This window comes from Colletotrichum higginsianum, chromosome 8, assembly GCF_001672515.1.
Source record: "Colletotrichum higginsianum IMI 349063 chromosome 8, whole genome shotgun sequence".
NCBI lineage: Eukaryota > Fungi > Ascomycota > Sordariomycetes > Glomerellales > Glomerellaceae > Colletotrichum > Colletotrichum higginsianum.
This window is the reverse complement of record NC_030960.1, coordinates 3,641,980-3,663,287: the sequence shown is the minus strand read 5'-3', so window position 1 is coordinate 3,663,287 and position 21,308 is coordinate 3,641,980. Positions and strand designations below refer to the sequence as shown.

General features: G+C 51.0%; 6 protein-coding genes across 6 annotated transcripts; 1 reads left to right on the top strand and 5 right to left on the bottom strand.

Moving 5' to 3' along the window:
- Nucleotides 1-234: 234 nt before the first annotated feature.
- On the bottom strand, nt 235-1,830 carry CH63R_12065 (Nitrogen assimilation transcription factor nira; the record flags this gene model as incomplete). Its single annotated transcript, XM_018307039.1, has 2 exons — nt 235-1,750; nt 1,808-1,830. 2 exons carry the CDS (start codon nt 1,828-1,830, stop codon nt 235-237), a joined length of 1,539 nt encoding a protein of 512 aa, XP_018153880.1.
- Nucleotides 1,831-8,097: 6,267 nt separating this feature from the next.
- CH63R_12064 (C6 zinc finger domain protein) lies at nt 8,098-9,882 on the bottom strand (the record flags this gene model as incomplete). The annotated part of the gene is made up of 3 exons (XM_018307038.1): nt 8,098-9,694; nt 9,722-9,811; nt 9,833-9,882. The coding sequence occupies 3 exons, from the start codon at nt 9,880-9,882 to the stop codon at nt 8,098-8,100; spliced, it is 1,737 nt and encodes a 578-aa protein (XP_018153879.1).
- Nucleotides 9,883-13,276: 3,394 nt separating this feature from the next.
- CH63R_12063 (uncharacterized protein) lies at nt 13,277-13,722 on the bottom strand (the record flags this gene model as incomplete). The annotated part of the gene is made up of 2 exons (XM_018307037.1): nt 13,277-13,455; nt 13,503-13,722. The coding sequence occupies 2 exons, from the start codon at nt 13,720-13,722 to the stop codon at nt 13,277-13,279; spliced, it is 399 nt and encodes a 132-aa protein (XP_018153878.1).
- Nucleotides 13,723-15,977: 2,255 nt separating this feature from the next.
- On the top strand, nt 15,978-17,281 carry CH63R_12062 (General alpha-glucoside permease; the record flags this gene model as incomplete). Its single annotated transcript, XM_018307036.1, has 2 exons — nt 15,978-16,330; nt 16,642-17,281. The coding sequence occupies 2 exons, from the start codon at nt 15,978-15,980 to the stop codon at nt 17,279-17,281; spliced, it is 993 nt and encodes a 330-aa protein (XP_018153877.1).
- Nucleotides 17,282-17,560: 279 nt separating this feature from the next.
- On the bottom strand, nt 17,561-18,807 carry CH63R_12061 (C2H2 type zinc finger protein; the record flags this gene model as incomplete). The annotated part of the gene is made up of 2 exons (XM_018307035.1): nt 17,561-18,472; nt 18,532-18,807. The coding sequence occupies 2 exons, from the start codon at nt 18,805-18,807 to the stop codon at nt 17,561-17,563; spliced, it is 1,188 nt and encodes a 395-aa protein (XP_018153876.1).
- A 1,130-nt stretch (nt 18,808-19,937) lies between these two features.
- CH63R_12060 (capsular associated protein) lies at nt 19,938-20,696 on the bottom strand (the record flags this gene model as incomplete). Its single annotated transcript, XM_018307034.1, has 3 exons — nt 19,938-20,173; nt 20,271-20,624; nt 20,687-20,696. The coding sequence occupies 3 exons, from the start codon at nt 20,694-20,696 to the stop codon at nt 19,938-19,940; spliced, it is 600 nt and encodes a 199-aa protein (XP_018153875.1).
- Nucleotides 20,697-21,308: the final 612 nt, after the last annotated feature.

The following is a 21,308-nucleotide window of genomic DNA, read 5'->3' as shown; positions in this document are numbered from 1 at the left end:
CGCACCCCGCGAGCCGTGATATCCCTCCCGCGCCCCGTTGTCCTGACTCAAGAACCCATGTAACTCATATTCCCTTGTCCAGGAGGGTTTTCAATAGTCGTATATGCCGCCCACCTAGATGACGGAACATACTCTAGAATAGCACCGTCCAAGTATCAGACACACACACACACACACACACACGCAGGGTGTGTTCATCCACGTCCCGCCAGCTACGTTGACCCCCCCTTTTTTTCAACCTGTTGGCTCATTTCGCTTTCTATCCGCCGCGGCGCCCTTGTTGAGGACATAGTCGGTCGCGTGGCAGCGCAGCCAGCTGTTGATGGCCGGGTGGTTGCACTGGGCGTGCGCTATGAGCGCGTTCTTGGCGTCCATGACCTGGCTCGCGATCTCGGCGAACTCCCGGTGGAGCATGCGGTTGCGGTCCTCGGCGACGCGCATCGCCGCCTCGAGCTCGGCGCTCTGCTGCTTCTGCTTCTGCCAGTTGCGCGCCGAGGCTCGTCTGTGACGCTCGCGGTCGTGCGGCTGCGGCGTCTGCCCCTCCGGGGACTGGACCCGGGCTTTCTTCTCGTCGGCTGGGGCACTCTCGACAGTCTTGAAGTCGGTGCTGACGCTGGCGACGGCCACGGTGACTGGGATGGCCGAGGAGGCGGGTTTGTTGTTGGCCTGGGTGTCGTATTTCCGCCTCTTTGGGGGCGGCGGCGGCGGCGGCGGCGGCGGCGTCGGGTACCGGCTTTCACCGACGCTGGCGACGCTTGAGCCCTGGCTGCTGTGCGTCTGCTCGCGTGAAGTGGCAGGAGATGCCAAAAACGAGCGGTTCTTCGGGGACGAGGGCGTCAACGGTTGCAGGAAGCTGGCTTGACCCGGGCTCGGGATCTGAGGCACCACGAAGGGAGGAAACGGCCAGCCGCTATGGTCTGTGGCTGAAGGAACGTCTTCGTCGTTGGTTGGTAATGTAGGGGTAGGAATGCCTGTCTGCCACGGATATAGATCCATGACGTTGCCGTCGGCGGCGGCGGCGATAGTGTAAGGTTGATCGGTGTAACTGACATTGGGATCGAATATCCAAGCGTTGCAGTCCATGAATCCACCGTACGGCATCATGGCTGTGTTGTTGTTGTTGTTGTTGTTGTTGTTGTTGTTGTTGTTGTTGTTGTTGTTGTTGTTGTTGTTGTTGTTGTTGTTGTTGTTGTTGTTGTTGTTGTTGTTGTTGTTGTTGTTGTTGTTGTTGTTGTTGTTACTGTCCATGGCACCATACTCATTCATGTGATCCGGGAGGGCCATGTTGTTGGGCATGAAGACGTTGAAATGCGGCGACGATCCATCCGAACCACCACCACCCATCGACTCGGCCGGAACTGCATGCTGGCCGATGGCGCTTCGAATGTGACTGGCTTCCGACCCGTGCGAGTAGGCGTAATCCAGGATTGGCGGGGAGCAGAGGGGTGTCTGATTCGGGGTCCAAGATGCTTCCTCCGCCTTGACGGACCGAGGTTGATTCTGGGTGTCGGGTGTTTGAGTGGGAGCCGGGGATACTAGGTCGTGAGCGTCGAGGCTCTCGTAGATCGTCTCGAACGTCTCGCCGCCACACAGCCGACGAAGGACATCCTGTGACTGGCCCGGTTCCGCGAGCGCGCCGAGTATGGTATCCCGTCGGTGCTGGGCGTCCTTCATCCGCTCAAGCTCGGCTTGCAGACTACGTTTGGTCTGGTGCGGTCGAGCGAGGTGCTCGCACCGATCGTTGCGGAACCTACATCGTGAGCATGGTTTTCCTCCATCGCACTTTGCAGAATGATTGTCAGCCCACTGCTCCTCGACGAGTTCCGTCATGTCTGGAGACTGACGTACCTTTGCCTTTTTAACTCGACACGCCTCGCACGCCTCCCGCGTGCAGACCCTCGATTTTCGAGGAACCGTGGTCTTTGGCAACGGTGCCAATGACACCTTGCTTGTCATGGTCTATGAGACAATCAGTCAAGATGCTCTCGCAAGGGGCCTGCTTCCATGCCTTCACTAATGGATCTGCCAGCAGTACTTACGTCGTTCGACAGGGGATAGATGGGGGGGGATTTGAGAGATTCTGTAGCGTTGTCTTGACCACTTGTAGGATGAGCCTTGGCGTAGTGTTGATTTCCTAGCGGCTCGGATTTTCTGCCCAACGACCGTTATTTATAGCTTTGAAAGATAGGGCCTTTCCAGTCGGTTGGCGATGCTGGTCGACCTAGGGTTTTATGGCGTGGCTAATGGCAGGTAGAGTCCAACCAAGCACCGGCAGGTTGAAACCCTGCAGACATGGGATGCTGTCTGGCCTTCGGTATTCGGGTGTATGTTGATAGTGCAAAACACTTTAGATACTTTCTGGGGGATTCCTTAAGGGCCGCGATGGCCTGATATATGGTTGTATGTGGCTGACCGGCCGGCTTATCTGACATTCCCCGCAGCGGGATCCCGTAATGGTATGGATTCAGAGCAGAGGTAGGGATGCAGACGCTGTTAGCAAGGATACAAGGGCCCATCCAACAAGGCAAGCAAGACGAGAATGCGCCAGGAATGACGTGCAAATGCTATCTGATTTGCGGTAGACCCTCTGATCTTCTCGATACTTGTTGGAAATGCCTTGGTAATCGAAACATACGGATCGAGTTGCAGGCAGGTAGAAACGGGGGGGGGTCTCGACAAACAAAAAGCGAGGGTAATTCTCGACTCCGCAAGGGAGAGTGAATGGCCTGTACTACCTGACAGATTCGTACGTTCTGGGGTGGCTGAAGGCAGTCCTGAGGCTCACGGCCTTGTCCGAGTTGGGGCTCACCACCCACGATCGCGGCGTGTGGCCATGTCTTGGGCAAAGACACTGCTATCGAGGGCCTGGGCCTTTCATCCCAACCGAGAATGCTACCCAAGCTAGTCCTCGAGTTTGGTGTGTCAGTACAAGAAGAAGGGGGAGGGGAGGGGGGACACGGCTTGTTCACGCCTGGTTCAAGTGAGGTTTCCCCAATCCTGAAGCCGGAGGCGGCCGGGGTGAGGTCCGAAGGGGGGGGCAAAGGGGTCAGCAAAAGAAATATCCGTACACCGGAAACCCTCCGTGGCCATTGATTGGTCCGACATTCTCGGAGTCACTTCCGTGTCATGGCTCGGGCGGTGATGGGTGGAGGCACGTCCGGTTGGTCGAGAACAAACACACACCCATGGCCTCCGCCAAGGTGGCGTACCCTGCCTTATGAGACGGCCATGCGAAGAAGATGAAGGAGGTTCATTGGTTCGCCTCCATTGCTAGTAGGCAGGCCCATGTGTGTTTGTGCATGGTGTCAAGAGGTGCCCGCCACCTTCAACGGCGGAGCTACGTCCAGCCAATGTCAGCAGTACTCTTTTCTCACAAATCTCTTGGAGCTTGAAGCCTCAAGCTCAAGTTGTTTCCATCCTCGATCTCGAAAACAATTTCGATCTTTAGAAAAATGCCGTCAGGTCCGGGCTAGACGACAAGTTTTTGTCACCCCTCAATGGAGCGCTTCAGGCCGGCAATAAGTCCAGCAATGTCGGTATGGATGGCAATGACGAATAACTTTTTTCCCTTTTCGTTGAGATAGTGATCGAAAAAGTAGGTTGCTTGTATGAAGTACTTCAACTGCTGAAGGTTGTTAACCCCGCTGTTTCACGCCATACACGTGGACTCTTCATGTCCCTAGGACCCTTTGAGGGTGGCTGCTCGTGCTCCTTGCCCAGGCAGGGGTCCATTTAGGGGGTCCATTAAACTAGCCCAGGTTCAAGAGTTCAGTTTGCCTTCGACCCCATGAACTGCCACGGCCGCTCCGTAAAGACCGAGGACTGTTGGGCTGATGTGATTGGAGCAGCGGCCTCGGAGCTGGGCCCAGCGTGTCGACTGGTCCGATGGGGGGAGCTGTTTTGCCTGCCCTTGCGGATCGTAGAAGGATTCTCCCGTGGCCCACTGAATGGTGTGATGGTTCGGCCTAGGGGGGAGAGAGTACTACCCTGAGCCCCCTCTATTATAAAGTCAACCCGGCGGTCGTCATGGACAGGCCACCAGCATTGGTGACGAGCTGCTTGCAGGCTCTGCCTTGCCATATAGAGTGATACGCCATCACTGCCGTCCATTCAAACGCGGCTCTGTGCAGATAGTTCGGTTTTCGGGCTTTGACACCCGCTTCCAATGGGACATGAGCTGGATGAAAGGGGTCTTGACGCCCAAACTGCCAGCTACCGGTGGCGGCCTTCTCTGCCGAGAATGCTTCGCACGAGTAAGCCACCATACAAGTCATTGGCTCAGTCCAGAGAGGCATTTCACCGAGAGGAAATGATGTCAGTGCCCACCTTGCGGGCCAGGCTCGTTACATCCGCCAACGTAACTTACAAGGTTAATATGATTCGCATATCAAGCTACGGGCACGACCTGACGGCTGATGCCTACCACACAACATCCATTGCCTCTCGGGGCTTGCCCCGTTTACCACATGTCCACTAATACCCGGAACTCTGTTCCCTGGTTGTCGGAGCAGTGGCGTGGAGGGCAAGACCCTAGTTCTTTAGCACACCGAGATTTGGATGGAGGAATCTCCTGGTAGCGAGAGACGGCTTCCGACGGTTGAGCATGCGTGCCGTGGCGGATGCAGTTTCCGATGTACGAGTGAGATCTGACGCAATCCGAATCTCTAGGAACAAGTATCTTGAAAGCGGTTCGAAGCCGTCGCAACGTAACCCTCGAGGGTGGATACTTTGTCTGCGGCTTGAACGGATCTTACTTAGAAAGTTGAGTCTGGTAACGCGAGTCCGCATTTCGCCCCCACGGAAATGCCTTTGGAAAGTTCCATTAAAATGTGAGATGCGGTTTGAAATAGGCTCGCACGGCAGCTCGGGGTTTCTTTCTAGAGCTTATCGGTTAGTTTCTCTTGTTTCACGAAGCGATTTTGAAGCCTAAAAGTAACACTTTCCCACACTCTCTGGCTGGTTGTGGTTAGCCTTGGCTGGGTTGTTTCCAGTCTGGCCATACCAACAGTGTCAGGTTGTGTCACAACGTTGTCCCTGCCACTGATTCAACCACGTTGTTAAACATTGGATCGCAGTTCTTTCCATTTGTAATCAAACCAACAGGCCATGCTCATTAAATCTCTGGACATGCTATCGGTATGCTGCGATGGAAAGACTCGCTCAGCCAAGCACCTTGCTCATGAGCTATAGCCTATGCCGCGTTCAAATAACCTTTGCCTTGGACCCCGACTTGCGTCAGTTATATCTCTTGGAGAAATCGCACGCAACTGGTCAGCAAGCACAGAGCAAATAGTGTCGCAAGGGAGATCGCCCGCAAGTGCTGTCTCAGTCTCTGAAAATCGAAGTGTTCATGGGCAGCGTGTGGTTTACCGCACGGACAACGGCAGTGGGCATGACGCAGGTCCGGATTGCCGGGTTGTAGATCATCGGCACCACGCACTAGATGGCTGTGGACGGATCCGGAACGGCAGGCGGTATCGCGCACTGCCCGACGATGGAGTTGTGGACGAGCGGAGCGACACAGCAAGCCGCTGGCGGAGCAGTGGGTGGATGTACGCATTGAGTCGCGGTCTCGTATACCTAGATAAGAGAGTTACTAGGTGAAGATAAACAACAGGTTCGACACCAAGTCTGACAACATGGGCGAAACACGCGCCGGACTGACTGCTGGAAGAGTATCAGCGAGCCATCGAAGGACGGCATTCCATGTCTGGTATGGCCGGTTAGCCTCAAGTCAGCCTTGGTAATGTGGAATGGCAAAGCTTACCCCAGGGACAGGTCAACGAGTATGCCCCGGACGCTTTCGAGAACCGTTGACCTCGGCTCTGACTTGCAACTTTCCTAAAGCCTCCATTTTTCTTATAGCTTTTCTCCACAACTAGAGTGGCAGCTCCGGATGCCACCAGATGATGATACAGTTTCGGTCTTCGTAATCATCGCAGCAGGCAAAATCTTCGATCTCAACGGCAGCGGTGGAGAACGACGCAAAGATGGCGGAGAGAATGACGTTCTTCAAAGGCATCTTGATAGGCAAGAAATAGAGGAGCTAAGGCTTCTTGTCATAGTTCAATGATTGAAGGTTAGATAACCTTCTGGAATATCAAAAGGGAATGGGGTCTAGTTGAAGCTAGATATGACATGTTGTCGGGAAGAATGAACACTCGTTTGGTCACGGAGGCGATCCAGCATCTTAAATAAACGACTGAAGAAGACCAGTTGTGAGAAGAGCTCTCGTAGATCAAGCAAGACAGATTTAACTCTGGTAATCTTCTCGTGTACACTCACTGCGATGTTGACAGCCTCGCCTTGGTTCGAACGTCGGATTGATTGAGTGAAGCTACGATCAACGCCGGTTTCTTGGCCCCTTTCAAGACGGATGACTTGGGCTCTAAACTAATACAACTACGAATATCCTAAGTACAGAAGAGCAGTACAGTATTCCAAAGTAGCTGGCAAAAAGCTATCCATATCGAGCAATCTCTGATGAAGGCGTATTATTTACCTGCTAACATCCTACGGTGGTCGAGGAAAGTCGCATATTGACACATATCTATCCTGGTTCTGAATGTTCGCCGCGGAGTGTTCCGGAACTAACTCGACTTTGCCCGTGGATCGCAATCGTAGTTAGTGGGCGACCTCTATCTCTCGCGACGTATGAATAAAAATGAACCTCAACACGGGAGATGTTTTCGTTCGGCATTTCGACGTCATGACTGCATGGGCCCAGCGCACACGGCCGCACATGGCATGCCATAACCCACAGATGACAGCTCGCGCAAGATTAAACAAAGATATGTTCGAAGGTGCCGAGCAAGCCCACGCGTAGAAAGCTTCGGTGGCATCAACAGCTGAAGATGAGAATCCAGAGTCTTGCCACCGGCACATAATCATGTTCCCATCATTCAAACTAACGTGAACCAACGTTGTAATGAACCCGATGCTGCATCGGCTGCCGATAGGCTCAGACAGTATCGGTCGTATCTTGTCAAGTTGGATCGCCCGGGCTGCTTGAAGTTTGTCCAAACGCCCGCGGCGCTACTCCAAGCATGATACTCGACAGGTCTCCCTACCTGGCCAAGATGTGCTTTGGACCCTATACGCCTTGATCTCGTCTACTCGAACAACTTGAATCAGCAGTTCGGAGGAGACAAGACAAGATAAGTCTGCATGGTGCAGGAGTGCCCGCCCGTTTGACCAGCCATGGGAATGCTTTGTTCAATGAATCGTTTTCTTCGGCGGACCAGACAACTTCTGATCCCTTGGACGGATCACTGACACAAATGCAGTGGCATCTTTTGTACCGAGTAGTTAGACTACATGGCCCAGCCTTATGACATACAAATTCAACATTGTACACCTCCAGACCTCTCAACATCATCTTGCCTCGCCATTCCAGGGTAAGCAGTCCTCTAAAGATGGGGGTATGGCCCACAAACAACGCCATCCCCCACCCCCGATCGATACCCAAGGCAGGGAAAAAAGGGAACGCTGGTCAGGTATTGGTCCCCTGACAAAAACGCTTTCCTCAGCCGGTAATGACTTTCTTATAGGACTCTGAGATGATCTTATTTAGTTGGGCTTAGCGTGTTGATCAGCCTGGGGTCTCCCTTGGTGCTTGTTTTTGCGGATTGAAATGACTAGTAAATGTGTGGGCTGGAAGTTTAATAGATGAAGGGTTGTATAGTGCATCGCTGGGCTCCGATAAGGCCTCAATAGCTGTCTAACCCTCCAGTACAGGTAGAACTCCCACCTAAATCATGGCTTTCCCCAGACTCATTGAACTTAAGCCTTTCATCTCACCACTTCTCTCTACCACTTGCCCTTTTAGAACTGCACCCTCTAGATTCAATAGGAGCCTTTGCTATCAAAACAAGCAGATACTAGGACAGTAGTTGTTATCTTTACCATCGTATTGAAGGAGTGGGTATCCTGGAACCTATTTCCACTTCATCTGCAATCGTCAAAGTCTGGGTCGCCTGTAGTCTCTACTCGAGAGCACCTTCATAAAAGGCCATACGTCAGCCAAAGACATGTCGCAAGCGACGTGCTACCAGGCCACGTAGGCCAGGCTTCTCGACAATGAACAAAGGGCCGTTGCTATGGAATTATCACGGGGGATCCAACGCGAGATGCGCCGACTTCATCCTTCACGTTCCTCACTTCTACAAACTCGGTGTGGAGGCTGGTGCTCCCGTCGGCCCTGCGCCTGAAGAAGCCGACTATCCTCCCACGCACAATGTGGCCCATGATGTTCTTCTCCTCGGTCTTCGGCTCCGTCCACATGTCCACTATCCTCTTCTCATTGGCCGGCAGGGTCCAGCCCGGATCGATGGGGGCGAGGGGTCGTCCGTAGGGGTCCAGGGATATGTCGTGTTCCAGCTCGATGGTCCGCCGCGCCATGGCGACCAGCGTCGCCATCTCCCAGAGATTCTCGCGCGGGAGGCCTAGGATGGGAATCAGACGCAGGGCCTCCAGCCGCGTCTCCAGGTGCCGGCACGTGGTGGCGACGAAGAACAGCATCGGCGTGTACCCCGTCTCAAACATGAACTTTGGCGTCTTCGCGCTGAGGCTCGCGAGTTTCGAACGCTCCGAGACGACAACGACCGTCGTGGCGAGGTTCTTGACTATGCGGCTGTAGTTTGTCAAGAATTTATCGAACCCTGTCTGGTTGTTCATGAATGCCATGTTCAGCCAGATCCGGCAGCATTCATAACGCGTTGAAAGGAAACCCCGGAGCATCTTGGGCAGATAGTCTTCCTCGAGCTCGAACTGCTTGGTGGTAGGGGTGTCCGAGTACCGGATCCGGTCGTTGTACTGGGTAAACAGGGCGTTCCACCTATCCAGCAGCTGATTGATGTTCTCCTGCTGTGCGAGTAATTCCGGTGGGACGGCACAGCCCCGGAGCGAGTCGTCGCGGTAGGGGTACCCTTTCTTCATGAGTTGCAGCGTCTGGCAATATATGTCGTCGATCATCAACTGGGCATCCTGGAACGTCGAGAAAGTGGGCGGCACATGGCGCTCCAGCCCGCTCAGGTCGGGAAAGTCGGATTTCTCATTGCTGAAGAAGAAGGAATACTCGGACAGGCGGCGGAAAAGCGGGAGCAAGTGTTCTTTCGTCCAGGGGAACTCGTTGTGGGTGTCCCGCAGGATGGCGACGCCATGCTTGCAGTGTCTAATGGCAGCTTCGCGGCCCGACCGCAGGAACTCGATACAGATAAACAACAGACAGACGAGCAGCACGACGGGCTGCTTCTCGCGGGACATCATGCCCTTCAGCTCATGGATAGCGGCATTGTAATGCCGCAAGGCGAAACTGTGGTCCCGGGGGACGACTGCCGCGTTGTCCCCGGTGTGGAACTGCTCGTAGAGGTCACTGATAGCCAGGATAGAGTGCGTGACAGCCGGCTCGAGGGTGCTGAACTGCATGACGATATGCGTCCAGAAGTAGGGGTCCACGGCTCCTGAGAGGAGCGGGCCCACGGCCTCGGTAAAGTACTGCAAGGCTCGACTGTCGTTGGGGGAGTTGATGCCGGGAGAGGCGCGGCTCGGTTGGAGTCTAATGATGGACGAGCCGGGGGAGCTTGATGAGACATCGGACAAGTCGGCAACGTGCGGGTAGCCATCGCATTTCCGGCCCGTGACGGTACAACGGTTGCAGAATGGTCTCGTCTCGTCACATTTGATCTTGCGAACTCTGCCGACAGGTTAGACATGATGATACAGATGCGTCCGACGCCATCCACGCCATCCATCCGTCTTCAGTATGTGTTGGTCCCCTAATCTCGGGTCGTCACGACGTCCAATCGGAGGGCTAGAACCGGCCTGGACTTACTTGCAGGTTAAACATCCCGTCCTGACCTTTCGGCTACCTTTCCGAGCCATGGTATGTATGTCCCTTTGTGTTTCCCTCTCTTGTTTCCCCTTCCCTCTTCCCCTGGCCGTCTTGCGCTAAACAGGATCAAGTCTCCAGAAAAGGGCTCGAGCCAGCCTTGTTTTGCTTTCGGGGGGTGACGACGCAAATCCGAGCCAGCCAGTAACGTTGGTCTTGTGGCGATCTGCTGGGTGCCGGTGGGTGCCGGTCCGCGCCTCAGTCTCGGTGAGCGAGCGCAGCCTGATGGGAAAAAGAACTTTCTTAGCAGTCCGAGGTCGAGGTGCAGGAATGCGAGCGACGGACCGGGCCAGATAATATCTGTGCCCACCAACCTCGGAACGTCCAAGTGGGACTCGCAAGGGTGAGACCGAACCGGCCAATGTCGTCTTGCAGAGACCACAGAATCCCTGTCGCCAGCATGGGGTGGCATGGGAAGGCTCCAGTGAGCATGTTTTCTGTGGTGTCGAGTTTTCCCTCTATGCCCTTCTGGGACGACAAGATTCCAAAGGAAAAGCCACTAGCAATTAGGCATCCATTTAACGGCCGAAACCGCTCAGAGGTACATCGATCGTTGGACGAATCATGCTAGATATCTCTGCCTTCTTCTCGAGCTCAACTGGGGAGGGAGGGTAATAGTCCTTAAGACTGAGGAATCTGTACATGTCAAATCTCCGTGTGAACTAGCATGGCATCGTGTTGGTGATTTGTACCCGTTGCCGGGCTGGAGTATCTTTGGGGTCTGCACAATGTCTGACAATGGCAGATGGTAAGTTTGGAAATCACCTGATCTGTTCTAACTGCACGATCAAGTAGGAAGAAACTAGCCAAAAACCCAACAGTTACTTTCACTGATCGATCCAACCCTCGCAATGCGGCTGAATTGACGGCCGAGTGAAAGCTACGCCTATCATCTCGATTGTTTGCTCTTTTTCTTGCACACTGAGATTGCCTGGCAAGCGACGGCCCATAGTGCTCTGGTCTTTTGGCGAGAACGCGTACTTGAGCCTCTATGTACGAGAACGATGATATTGGCCTTGTTTTCAAGAGAAAGGATTGGCCCTTTTAAGTGTTGTCATTCGCAAATGTGCGTCAAGCCACCGTGAGATGATTGATTGGACTGTTTTTTTTTTTTTTGCAGCACCTGCTCTCCATCTTTAAGAAAAAGGGACATTCAGGATATGTCAGGTCTCATCAATCCTCCCTCACCTCCTGTTTTCCAAAATGATACGGGCGTCTCGTTGTAGTCTGGAGAGGAAAGTGTGGACATTGTCACTCATCAGAACAAACTTGTTCTAGTCCGCACCCAGTCTCTCTTCTCATTGCTAAGTCGTCACCAGCAATACTATCTAATATTGATACCAGTATACATAAAGTGGAAACCCTTATGATTTCGCTGCTTGGGTTAAGAACGGAACCCCGCTAGACACAGAGGCTGAATCATAGATAGGAAGGTCTATGAACGGTTCTGACGCCGCATTCTAGAAGCACCATCCAAGCAAACAGAACTGTCGACTTACCTCCCTATTCCTAAATGTCGAATTCCAGGAAGCAGAATGGCAAGAGTTAGTATGTGTATGCCCTTTTGCATAACGAACTAAAAAGGACAAAAACGTAGGCGCGCCGCAATAGTACAGCGATTGCCATGGCAAGGTCCATCCAGGATTCGAACCTGGGCCTACGGAAGAATATGACTGTAAAGTCAGAATCCGACGTCCTAACCAACTAGACTAATAGACCATCTTTGAAGCGTTTGCTTTGCAGGTCTTGATGCTCAGGAAATGCTCATGTAGATTCAGGACTCGGGGGTTGAAGCCCTGGATGTGGGCGGGGTGTATCGTCAAGTGGATCTCGTCAACAGGTCGAGCACAAATCTAAAGGGATAGTGAGAAAAGATGCATTGTAGAGAGATTAAGCTTCGTACACTAGCTAAGGATAGTAGTTTAATTTAATATACATTTAGTAGACTACCTAAATACTAAAGTGTAACTGCAAACTTCGCCTTATTAAAATGGCATTGTATTTAGATGAGAACTAATGTATAGACTACTGTTATCTTTTAGCTATGCAACTGATTATGCGCACGCTGAAGGGGGAAAAAGGGCTTAGCACTTAGAAGTATCTAGGTCTTACTAGTAGCTTTACAGCTGCTAAGGTGTGCAGAGGTATTTCTACTGTCAACCTAGTACTTGTGTATTCAGACAATTTTACAATGTCAAATAAGAAAATAGAATAATGCAATATAATTGTACTAGAAGATTTACGCAAAAGAATCTAGGTTCACTAAGTAAGAGAGCTCTAAAGAGAGTAATGCACTCTTAATAGAAAAAGATCTAGTATAATATAAGTCGACTGCAAGCTTGTAAAGATAGGAGACTAGGTAGATAATGTATTAAGACAATAGAATAGAGGATGATTAAGTTTAACGATGTAGCAGGGCTACTACTGTGAGTAATTGAGTAGACAAAACATCACAATAATACAACAATAAAATTGGGCGATTGGTTTAGTGGTATAATGACCGCTTAGCATGCGGTAGGTCCAGGGTTCGATTCCCTGATCGTCCATTCTTTTGCTACTTTTATTGAAGCCCTCTTCCCTCCCTATTCCCTCTGTCGCCTTGAAATTGAGCAACATTTACAGAAGCATCGGTATATTGGTTTGCCTGTGCTAACAAAGTTTTTGCTCTTATTAGCGCCAATGTGAATCTGAAACCCTGCAGACAGTGACCTCGCACTCCGCTTCAGGGGACTCAGTGAGATAGGCTTAATAAGAGTTGCCAGTCTTGCATTAATTAGTAAGCAGCAGAGGCCAATTGTTCATTGTGAAAGATGATTTGAATCTGTACACAAGACTGAAAACTTATAATCTGTCCTTAATCCACTGATGGACCTTACTAAAGTCCTTACAAGTGTTCTGGACGTACCTTCGAATCATCAAACCGCCAACGCCAACGTTCTGAAGTAAAATGGCGATAGATCTGCGTTACACTGTACATATTGCCGCAAATAATCGAGACAATGTTCTGTTTTGGAATGTTAAACGCTTAGGATCATGATGCATGCGACACTGGACAACTTGCCAATATGTGTCTCCCACTGCTGTTTGGAAGGTGGAAAGTCTTCTTCGTAATACCCGGAGTGAAGAGTTTTGCGAATGTTGTTCTGCTTGTTCAATATTCGAATAACAAGACAGCTATAGCAAGGACTTACAATGCAGTGCAGCGCGTGGTAAGCTTACAAGCCCACAAGATGATTTCCATCTGGGTATTTATACGTTTGATGCAAAATGGGTTGAGCGAACCCCCCTGACCGGTTGAAGTTGATAGCTTGTTGAGATGGTTCTTAGCATCAATGTGTGTACCTATAGCAGCCAAGAAATATGCGCGCCCACTGGATGATTCTTGACCTACGCACCAGACAATATTTCTTCCCAAGCCCCATCGATCTCCGGCCGGGGCTCACCCACGTACTCTGGTTCCCCGTCCTCGAACTCGATTATGTAGCGCTCATTATGCCTGTCGGGGCGGATGTGGTTGTTAAAAGCCTTGGTGATGTATGGAACCCAGCCCTGCATCTCATCTTGATCTAGTCAATCTGATGTGAGCCTCATGCCGCAATTCAAGGGGACATACAATAGTCTGTATCGAAAACGGGGATACTCTGTACACTCGCTCCCGTCAGAATCGCGGTGTTTGGACGGAAGTTGGCCCATAGCAAACCCCAGACCGCTGCTGATTGAACAAAGAACAGTCCAGCGAAAATACTAGTCCATAAAGTCTGCTTGCGTCTTCGCGAGACAAATTCAACGTCTTCGCCACTTGGCAGCGCCTGGTAATCACTCTCAGTGCCCATTGTGTTGACGATACATTGGGGTCACCTTGGCAAGAAGCTAGAGACCATCCGAGATAAATCGTTCTAGCCGACGAGGAAAGGCACGAGCCGGAAGTCTCCGCTATTGGTCTAGTGTTCGAAAATTCCGACTAAATCATCTTCTAATTCCTGGCGTCGAATTTTCACATCAAAGCTGAATTTAGGCCTCCAATCGAGTGAAGGAAGCTTTCTGGTCTGAAACCCGTCATGGCTGCTGGTAAGCCCCTGCAGACACCATCCCCCATGATGTGCAATGCTTATCACGACCAAGCTTTCACTATGATCCACTTACCTTAGTGAGCAAGGTTGCGCGTGGTTGGCTTTCGGATCTAATTGGGTACTTGTTGACACATTCACGGGTAGTGAGAAAGAGCTGCATTTTTGTCTCAGCCCACAACAGAAATGCCCGAAATCACGCCTGTATCGTCGGGAAACTATAGCACCACTCAGTTCTCTGGAGGTACCAGTCAGAAAGTCTAGAAGAGTCTAAATTAAGCTGTTAAATATGTCTGCCAGCTTCGAGTGTCGCACCGACACGATGGACACCGATTCTTGACTTTTCACTGATACTTAGAACGCACACTTGTGTCCAGAGAACGCAGCACGTGGTTTTACACTGGCTACACCAGCCAAACACGAAATGCCAAAGGTCTCTTTTGTCTACACGTCTCACTCATTTGGCATGGAGCCTTGCGAAGGGCACATTGCTGGGCGATCCCAGACCGACAAAGATGGCCTCCTCTACCAAGACACGGAGATTGCGACGAAAACTCTTAGATATAGCCCCCGTCAAAGGAACCTCGCCTGCTATGTTGTCATTGCAGCCACCATGGCAATCACTCTCGCGGTCCTTACTCCCTGGTCACTAGTCACGGGCAACGCCCGACACCAGCCCGGGACTACAGCAACCGTCGCAAGTCCACAAGGATCGTCCAGAAATTGCGAAGGGGGGCCAGAGAAAGCGACCGCAGCGGGCTGTGTTTTTGACGTTGTGACTGCAAGATGAACACCCCCAGAGTGTTTCAACGCGGAGTTGTCCAAGAATGCGTCGGCGTCCATAAAACATCCAATCTGCTACCGGTGGCCCAGCTTTACGGACCCTCTATCGGACACAGAAGACCCTTGGGTACTACAAAACTACGACGAAGGGTGGGCGTACACCGACTACCACGTAGTGCATTGCCGCTATGTACTGCAGTTGGCGGCAGAGGCAGCTGGGCGGTGGGCACATGGCGAAACCAACTTCCTACTCAATAGTTTGTCTGCCGACCCGTATCACACGGATCACTGCATGTGGGTGCTCAAAAGTCAGGAGGAGAACAAATACCGCCCTTCAGCATCCTATGATCCAGTCAAAACGGGTGTAACATGTATTAGTGTCAAGGACAGATATTGACATGAATATCAACAAGAAAGGCCTTGCTTGCTATTAGTGCTTTCGTACCTTGGGATGCTGTGATTGTCGATGAAATCAGCCTTTGGATTTATGTAAAAGTCCAACTAAGATGACCACTACAGACGTATCTCAATTTGGGCAGAGGGGGTTACCTCCATAGCAACTAATGTTTTGGTGTTTATTTTGTGAAGACAGCTGTTCAATGGTCTCACCAGCTGAGTCATGGCATACATCCGGAATGTGGTGAAACTCCAAAATCACCGGAGGTTTTTAGAGTTCATTCATGCCTTTTTGTTTCCCACCCTGGGAGCGAGGGATGCCTGCCATCTCTTTGATAAGAACAGCAGCACCACAGAAAGTCTTCAGGCTGTATATAAGCCATCGCCAACGACCCATCAATGTACCCAACTTTCCAATCCAAGGCACGCCATGATCAGTAATGGAGCTTGTCGAAATCCATGAGCCTGGAAAAGAAGACAAGATGTTGGGTACACCAACAATACGTAGAAGGAGCCGCCTAGAGCTCTTTGTTCTATCGTGCGCGCCAGTAGGGTGGGTAGAGCCAGTGCTGAGTCCCAGTCGGCTTCCAATTCTAACATGCAGGAAGGTTGCAACTTGTTTGGAGCACGATTTTCTCCCGCGTTACAGTAGGCGTCGTTTATCCTGCCTTTCTCGTCTTACCCGCTTGTTGACACTGCGCTAGCCATATTTACTTTCGATGAGTGTCTCGAAGCCCATGACCTCGCTTGCTTGGATTGCGAATCCAGTCTGTGGCATGATAGTCCAGCCACTCGTAGTCGCATTCAGCGATCGCATGGGCGTGTCAAGAAAGGGGCTCATCATGCTTGGAGCTCTTGCATCAAGCGTGTCGCTTCTCGGTCTAGCGCTAGCCGACCCCTTCTCTATCGCCTTTGCTGGCGTCTTTAACATAGACTCCGACCACCAAGGCCTGCGAACTACCCTTTTCCAGATATTCGCTTTTGCATGGATCTGGTTGCTGAGCGTATCAGTGCAGCCCTTGCAAGCCGCCAGTCGGGCCATTGTCGTGGAGTCTTGCCCAGACCATCAGCAGGCACAGGCTGCTGCTTGGGTAGGAAGAGCTACCGCGGGCAGCAACGTCGTAGGATACGCACTCGGTGCACTTCCGTTCGCCGATCTTCTTTATACAAGACGTTGGAAATCGTTCCAGCTATTGTGCGTCATCACCGCCGTTACTCTAGTGCCACTTGCGTGCGTTACATGTTACTTTTCACCGAGAACAAGGCGCCCGGCCATTCATCATGTAAACACCCATAGCAGCAATTGCTATCACCTGATGAAGCTCATTATGGATGAGTACCAAAGGAGCTCATTCGTGGTTCATCGAGTGTTTCACGTACAGTTTCTCTCATGGCTTGGATGGTTCCCAGTAATGTACTATCAGACCCAGTAAGCAAGAATCCTCTGCATTGGAACATAGAGTACGACTGCCAGACTGCTCACATAATACTGTTTACGCTTTACAGATACCTTTTTGAGATGTATGTCAAGGTCGAAGACGAGCGGCCGGGTGTTCTTAGGTCTTTACGACATCCCGAAGCTATGGAGGATAGTCGGCGCTATGCATCTCTTGGGGTCTTCTGTTTTGCCGTCGTTTCTCTTCTGGCCAACCTTGCCTTTCCGTTTCTTGCTCGCAGCCGGAACTACGATCTCATGGCAGACCCCCACCATGTCGCTAACAACAAACTGAAGAGATCACACGACGCATCCTTACTGACGTTTTGGGCCTTCGGTCACCTTGCGTTTGCGGCATCTACGCTGGCCACCTTTTTTGCACAAACCAGTACTCAAGGGTTCATTCTGATTTCGTCTCTCGGAATTCCATGGGCACTGACGAACTGGATACCGCACGCAATCGTAGGTAGAGAGGTGACGAAGAGGGATGGTAGTGCTGCCATCTTAACGGGAGTCCATAACTCGTTCATTTCCGCCCCTCAAATACTGTCAGCTCTCATTTGCTCGATCATGCTGGCTGTAAATAAGAAATTTGTGGACGGAAATGGGGTGGTGCTTTTGCTGCGCATGAGCGGGTTTCTGTCTCTGGTGGCGGCCAGCCTTACCCTGCGCTTGAGATACGTAGTACAGTACGGAGAACGAGCCGTGTGAATATGATAGATGCCCTAAAGAAGCGGAAGGACTTATAGCCGAAGATTGGGCTTCAGTCTTTGGCCTTGATGTGTTTCCGTTATGCTTGCTTGCTCCTGACCGTCCCAAATAAGATTCTTGGGAACAGGCTTTCGCAGTGCTTTCATAGGTCATGGAAGCCATCTTGGATGGTTTGAATTGTCATGTTTTTGTCTCCATTCGCTTGTAAAGTCATGCAATAAGTAGAAGCATGCCGAACCAAATGTTGTCTAGCAGAGTTAAACTAAGAGTCGAAGTATTCTAGTCTGAAGAAGCACGATGACGCCTCTTTACATGATCTCGAAGATTGTCCTCTCGGCTGAAGATCCTGTCGCAGTGCACACAGAGTATCGCCGGGTTGTGTTTTTGCTCATGCCTAAGCCTATCCTTCTTCAAAGAAAACCCTACCGACATTCTGCTGTTTTTAGCGCTTTTGGAGGACGCTTCAGACATCTGACATCCTGCTATTCGGCAAAAGAATCGTTTACTATGCTGTCTGTAATGCTTCGCAAGATCGCAGCGTCGAACGAATAAAACTTTTGACGAGCAGCCCGGGAATGAGCAACCCATAGGGTATTGGAGTTCGCCGCTCGTAAATGACAGCCGGCGAGCCCCTTTCGTATTTTCACACGCTGGATTTTCGAAAACGTAATCGGAGGCAGATGTGTATGCTGGGGAGATTCGGATAGGTTGGTCCTCGGAGGATACGCGCTGATCAAATGGCAACCCCCATCCCAGTTCATCCGCCGGATCCAACCCTAACATCATTGACTCCTCTGCGAGGGATGTTCGTGATGCAATATCTATAGTTGAGCCGAGCCTATCATCTTCTGGAGCCACTGGTAGTGTACCGCTGGCGAAGGAGCCGTTGGGACTAAACGCATCGATCTCCCCAGCGACGTCCAGGCCCGCAAGAAAGGAAGTTGCAAGATGAGATTCGGTATGAAAGTCTTGCGTTCCGCTGGACTCCAGAGGAAATGTCCTTGAATCATCCATGAAACTGCTGAGCGAGAAGTCTATTTCTGGTCTGGCACCTGCTTCGAGGAACGTCGCCTCACTCTGCACACCTTGAATGGATTGGTTTTGGCTGGCAAACGGTATCAGGTCGCAGGGATCAAACCTCGAACCGACGCCGACGTTGGAATTTGCGGTAGGTGAATCCTTCCCGAGATCCTGCGAGAGGGCTTAGAAGTCATCCCAGACTCAAACACAGTGAGTAGTTTAACCCTTACCCAAAGTGAGTTCTGGCAGTATACGCGGGACGCGTCTAGATCCCATAGCCATGACTTTGTGCGAGGACAATGACGCGAGACGTCCATAGCTTGGCTTGTGAGGTCTGCAAAGTTCAGGAAATAAGGAGGGTCGAAAGGATGTCCAACAGATGAGGTTAGAGACTGAAATCTGTAGTTGATCGCCGGTGACCAATCATAGCCATGTTCCTCTGTCATCGAATGGCGACAGGAGCGCCAGCAGCAACATCGGGAGCAATGAGATGCTGGGTCGCACATTCTGGGATGCGTATGGGCAAGTACAAGCCATTCATCTCGTTGAATCATCAGGTTGGGTTAAGATAGCTTTTGTAGGTACACGCTCGGAAACTTCCTGATTCATGAAGTGCGAACCTTGCATAAAGTCCATGGATATAGTTACCCTCGTGTGAAACCAAGCTAGTTGCGTATGCAGAAAAGCTTTGAGTTAACTCGTGATTATTCTAGCATTCGATTCTTCTGGAAGGTTGATGCTGTGATTACAGATGATAGCTTTGTGCTGGCTGAGAGCTGCTCCCTTTTGGCGAAAACAAGACTCCACGTCATGCGATTAGGCCGCCACAGCTGTTAGTGCAAATCTGCAATGCCGGACCAGATATCCTCCCTAACTCCCCTCACTTGAGATGTAAGCAGTGACCCTCGACAGCCATACAATGAAAGCAAAGATTCATCATGCTTATCAAGGGTAACGCAGCTCAAGCCCAAACTTTCGCATACTCCATAGCCATTGGGGGAAATAGTGTACATCTGCACATCGTCGGTCCGAATGTCTTCACGCGGGGACTAGTCCAAGGTTCACAGTTTGCCGACGGAAGAGTCCGTCGAAAGGTCAATAGCCGTGTGGTAATGTAAAGATGAGACGGCTGTGTTCTAATGTTGATGCTTGACTCTTGGTGCTATGTGTAGTTGGTGCGCTCATTAGAATACATACTCTATCTCTCGTATTGAAAGCAGGCTTCTCATCATCTGGAATCAGGCTGATGTAACCCGATGTTGGTATCACAGTTTGCCCGCATGTGTGAAAACGCCTTTGGACAATGTGAGATGGCGTATTAGTCTATTACTTGTGATGTTTAACGAGTGGAAACAAGGCGGCCATACGGGCCTCCAGCTGCGGGCCGCCCTAAAAGACGGGACGGCCAACTGTCGGGCCCGTAAAAATGCCGAATGCCGTTGGTCGGCCATGAACGTCCGTATGCCCCGAAGTTCGGGCTGCTGCAAGGGGCCGGCCCGTGTCAGAAGTACAGGCAGCTGGTCTATTCCAGCATCCACGCATGTTTCCTGCTCCTTCTGCACAGCTCTATCTGTGCTGATGAAACGTCCGTATTCCATCATCAACCGCGTTATGTACAGAATCATGTCGTTCTTTCTCAGGACCGTCTTGGCCATTCGGCACCTGAATTCGCAATGGCTCTGGCTTGTGTATCGTGGCCCTCAAGGCGCAAGGACTCAGTTGCTGCCTGGCCAGAAGACAAAGCTGGTACCCCAAGGTAGTACTCTGCAATATTCCGGATACTTTGAAACTTGTCATCAAGGGGTACAAAATCCTTCCAAGGGATAAGTCTAGAGCCGTGCCACTCGCCGTATATCGTCGCCTTGATGGGAACTGAGTTGGATAATAGAAATGTTCGAAATCGTGCTAAAGTACTTCCCGTTCAGTGTCAGGTTCAAACAATAAGCCCGGGAAGGACTCCACTGCTCACCGCTGTATCCATTGCCGTCAACGTCTATCAGGTACTTGTGACTTGGTAATGCTTGTAAGCTGGTAATGGATAGCGGCTGGAAGTTGAGGTCGAGATAGTCGTAGCCGGAATCGGTTGAGAAGGTGAAATTCTTTTCAACACATCCAAATGCATAAAGCCTAACGTCTATGTATTTCTGGATGTAGGCTGAAGAAAGCACCGATGCTGCATTGGCATTCCACAAATTTCGCTGGGCAGGGCTCAAATGACTGCTCGGTTCGCCCTTTCTCAAAGATGAATTCAATCCTGCAACAAGTATATGTCGAGAAAACTTCTTCCAATCAGATTGGTCAACCTGGCCGCCGCTGTTGCCACCTCACTAGAATATTATATCAGTTTTTGAATGGTATCCGGCGAGAAATATGACGCCGGCTCACTCCAGTACATGGTGGAGGGAACTCTAATCACTTGGTTCACTGACCTAATCATCTGGACATAAAAATATGGGAGCCAAGTCTGTAGTTGCGAGTTCGGGGTATTGAGGAGCAGCAAAGCTTCCGTGAGCTTCAGGAAAACAGGGCTGGTTACAGATGCTTTTCGAGAGAGCGAAATCATGGGTAACATCCAGAGACTCGATTCTTGAAAGGGCTTTCCGTTCCTATTCATCGTTACTGAACGTATTCATCGGACTTTTAGGTGGGCAAGACCCCCTAATCATAGTTTGAGGGCTGGCTGTACCCAAACATGATTAAAACCGGGACGGTGAGGGTCATGTTTGACTTTTACCATTAGCTTGAGAAAGATTCGATTGTCTTGGTGCTTCCATGAGCTGATGTTGCCGTCTTCCTGCCTTCCGCCGTATGGGATAAATATTCTTGGGGTGATCATTTGATTCACAGGGAGAACCAATTTTGGTAAGAAATCCATGCCCAGCTTGGCAACCTGACTAAACATCCCATCAAACTCGGCGCAGAACTGCTCTCTATCACAGCCATTTTCAAAATCATCCATTGTGAATTCTGAAAATGCCAATGTCGAGAGAGCCCGCGTTCTCAACAA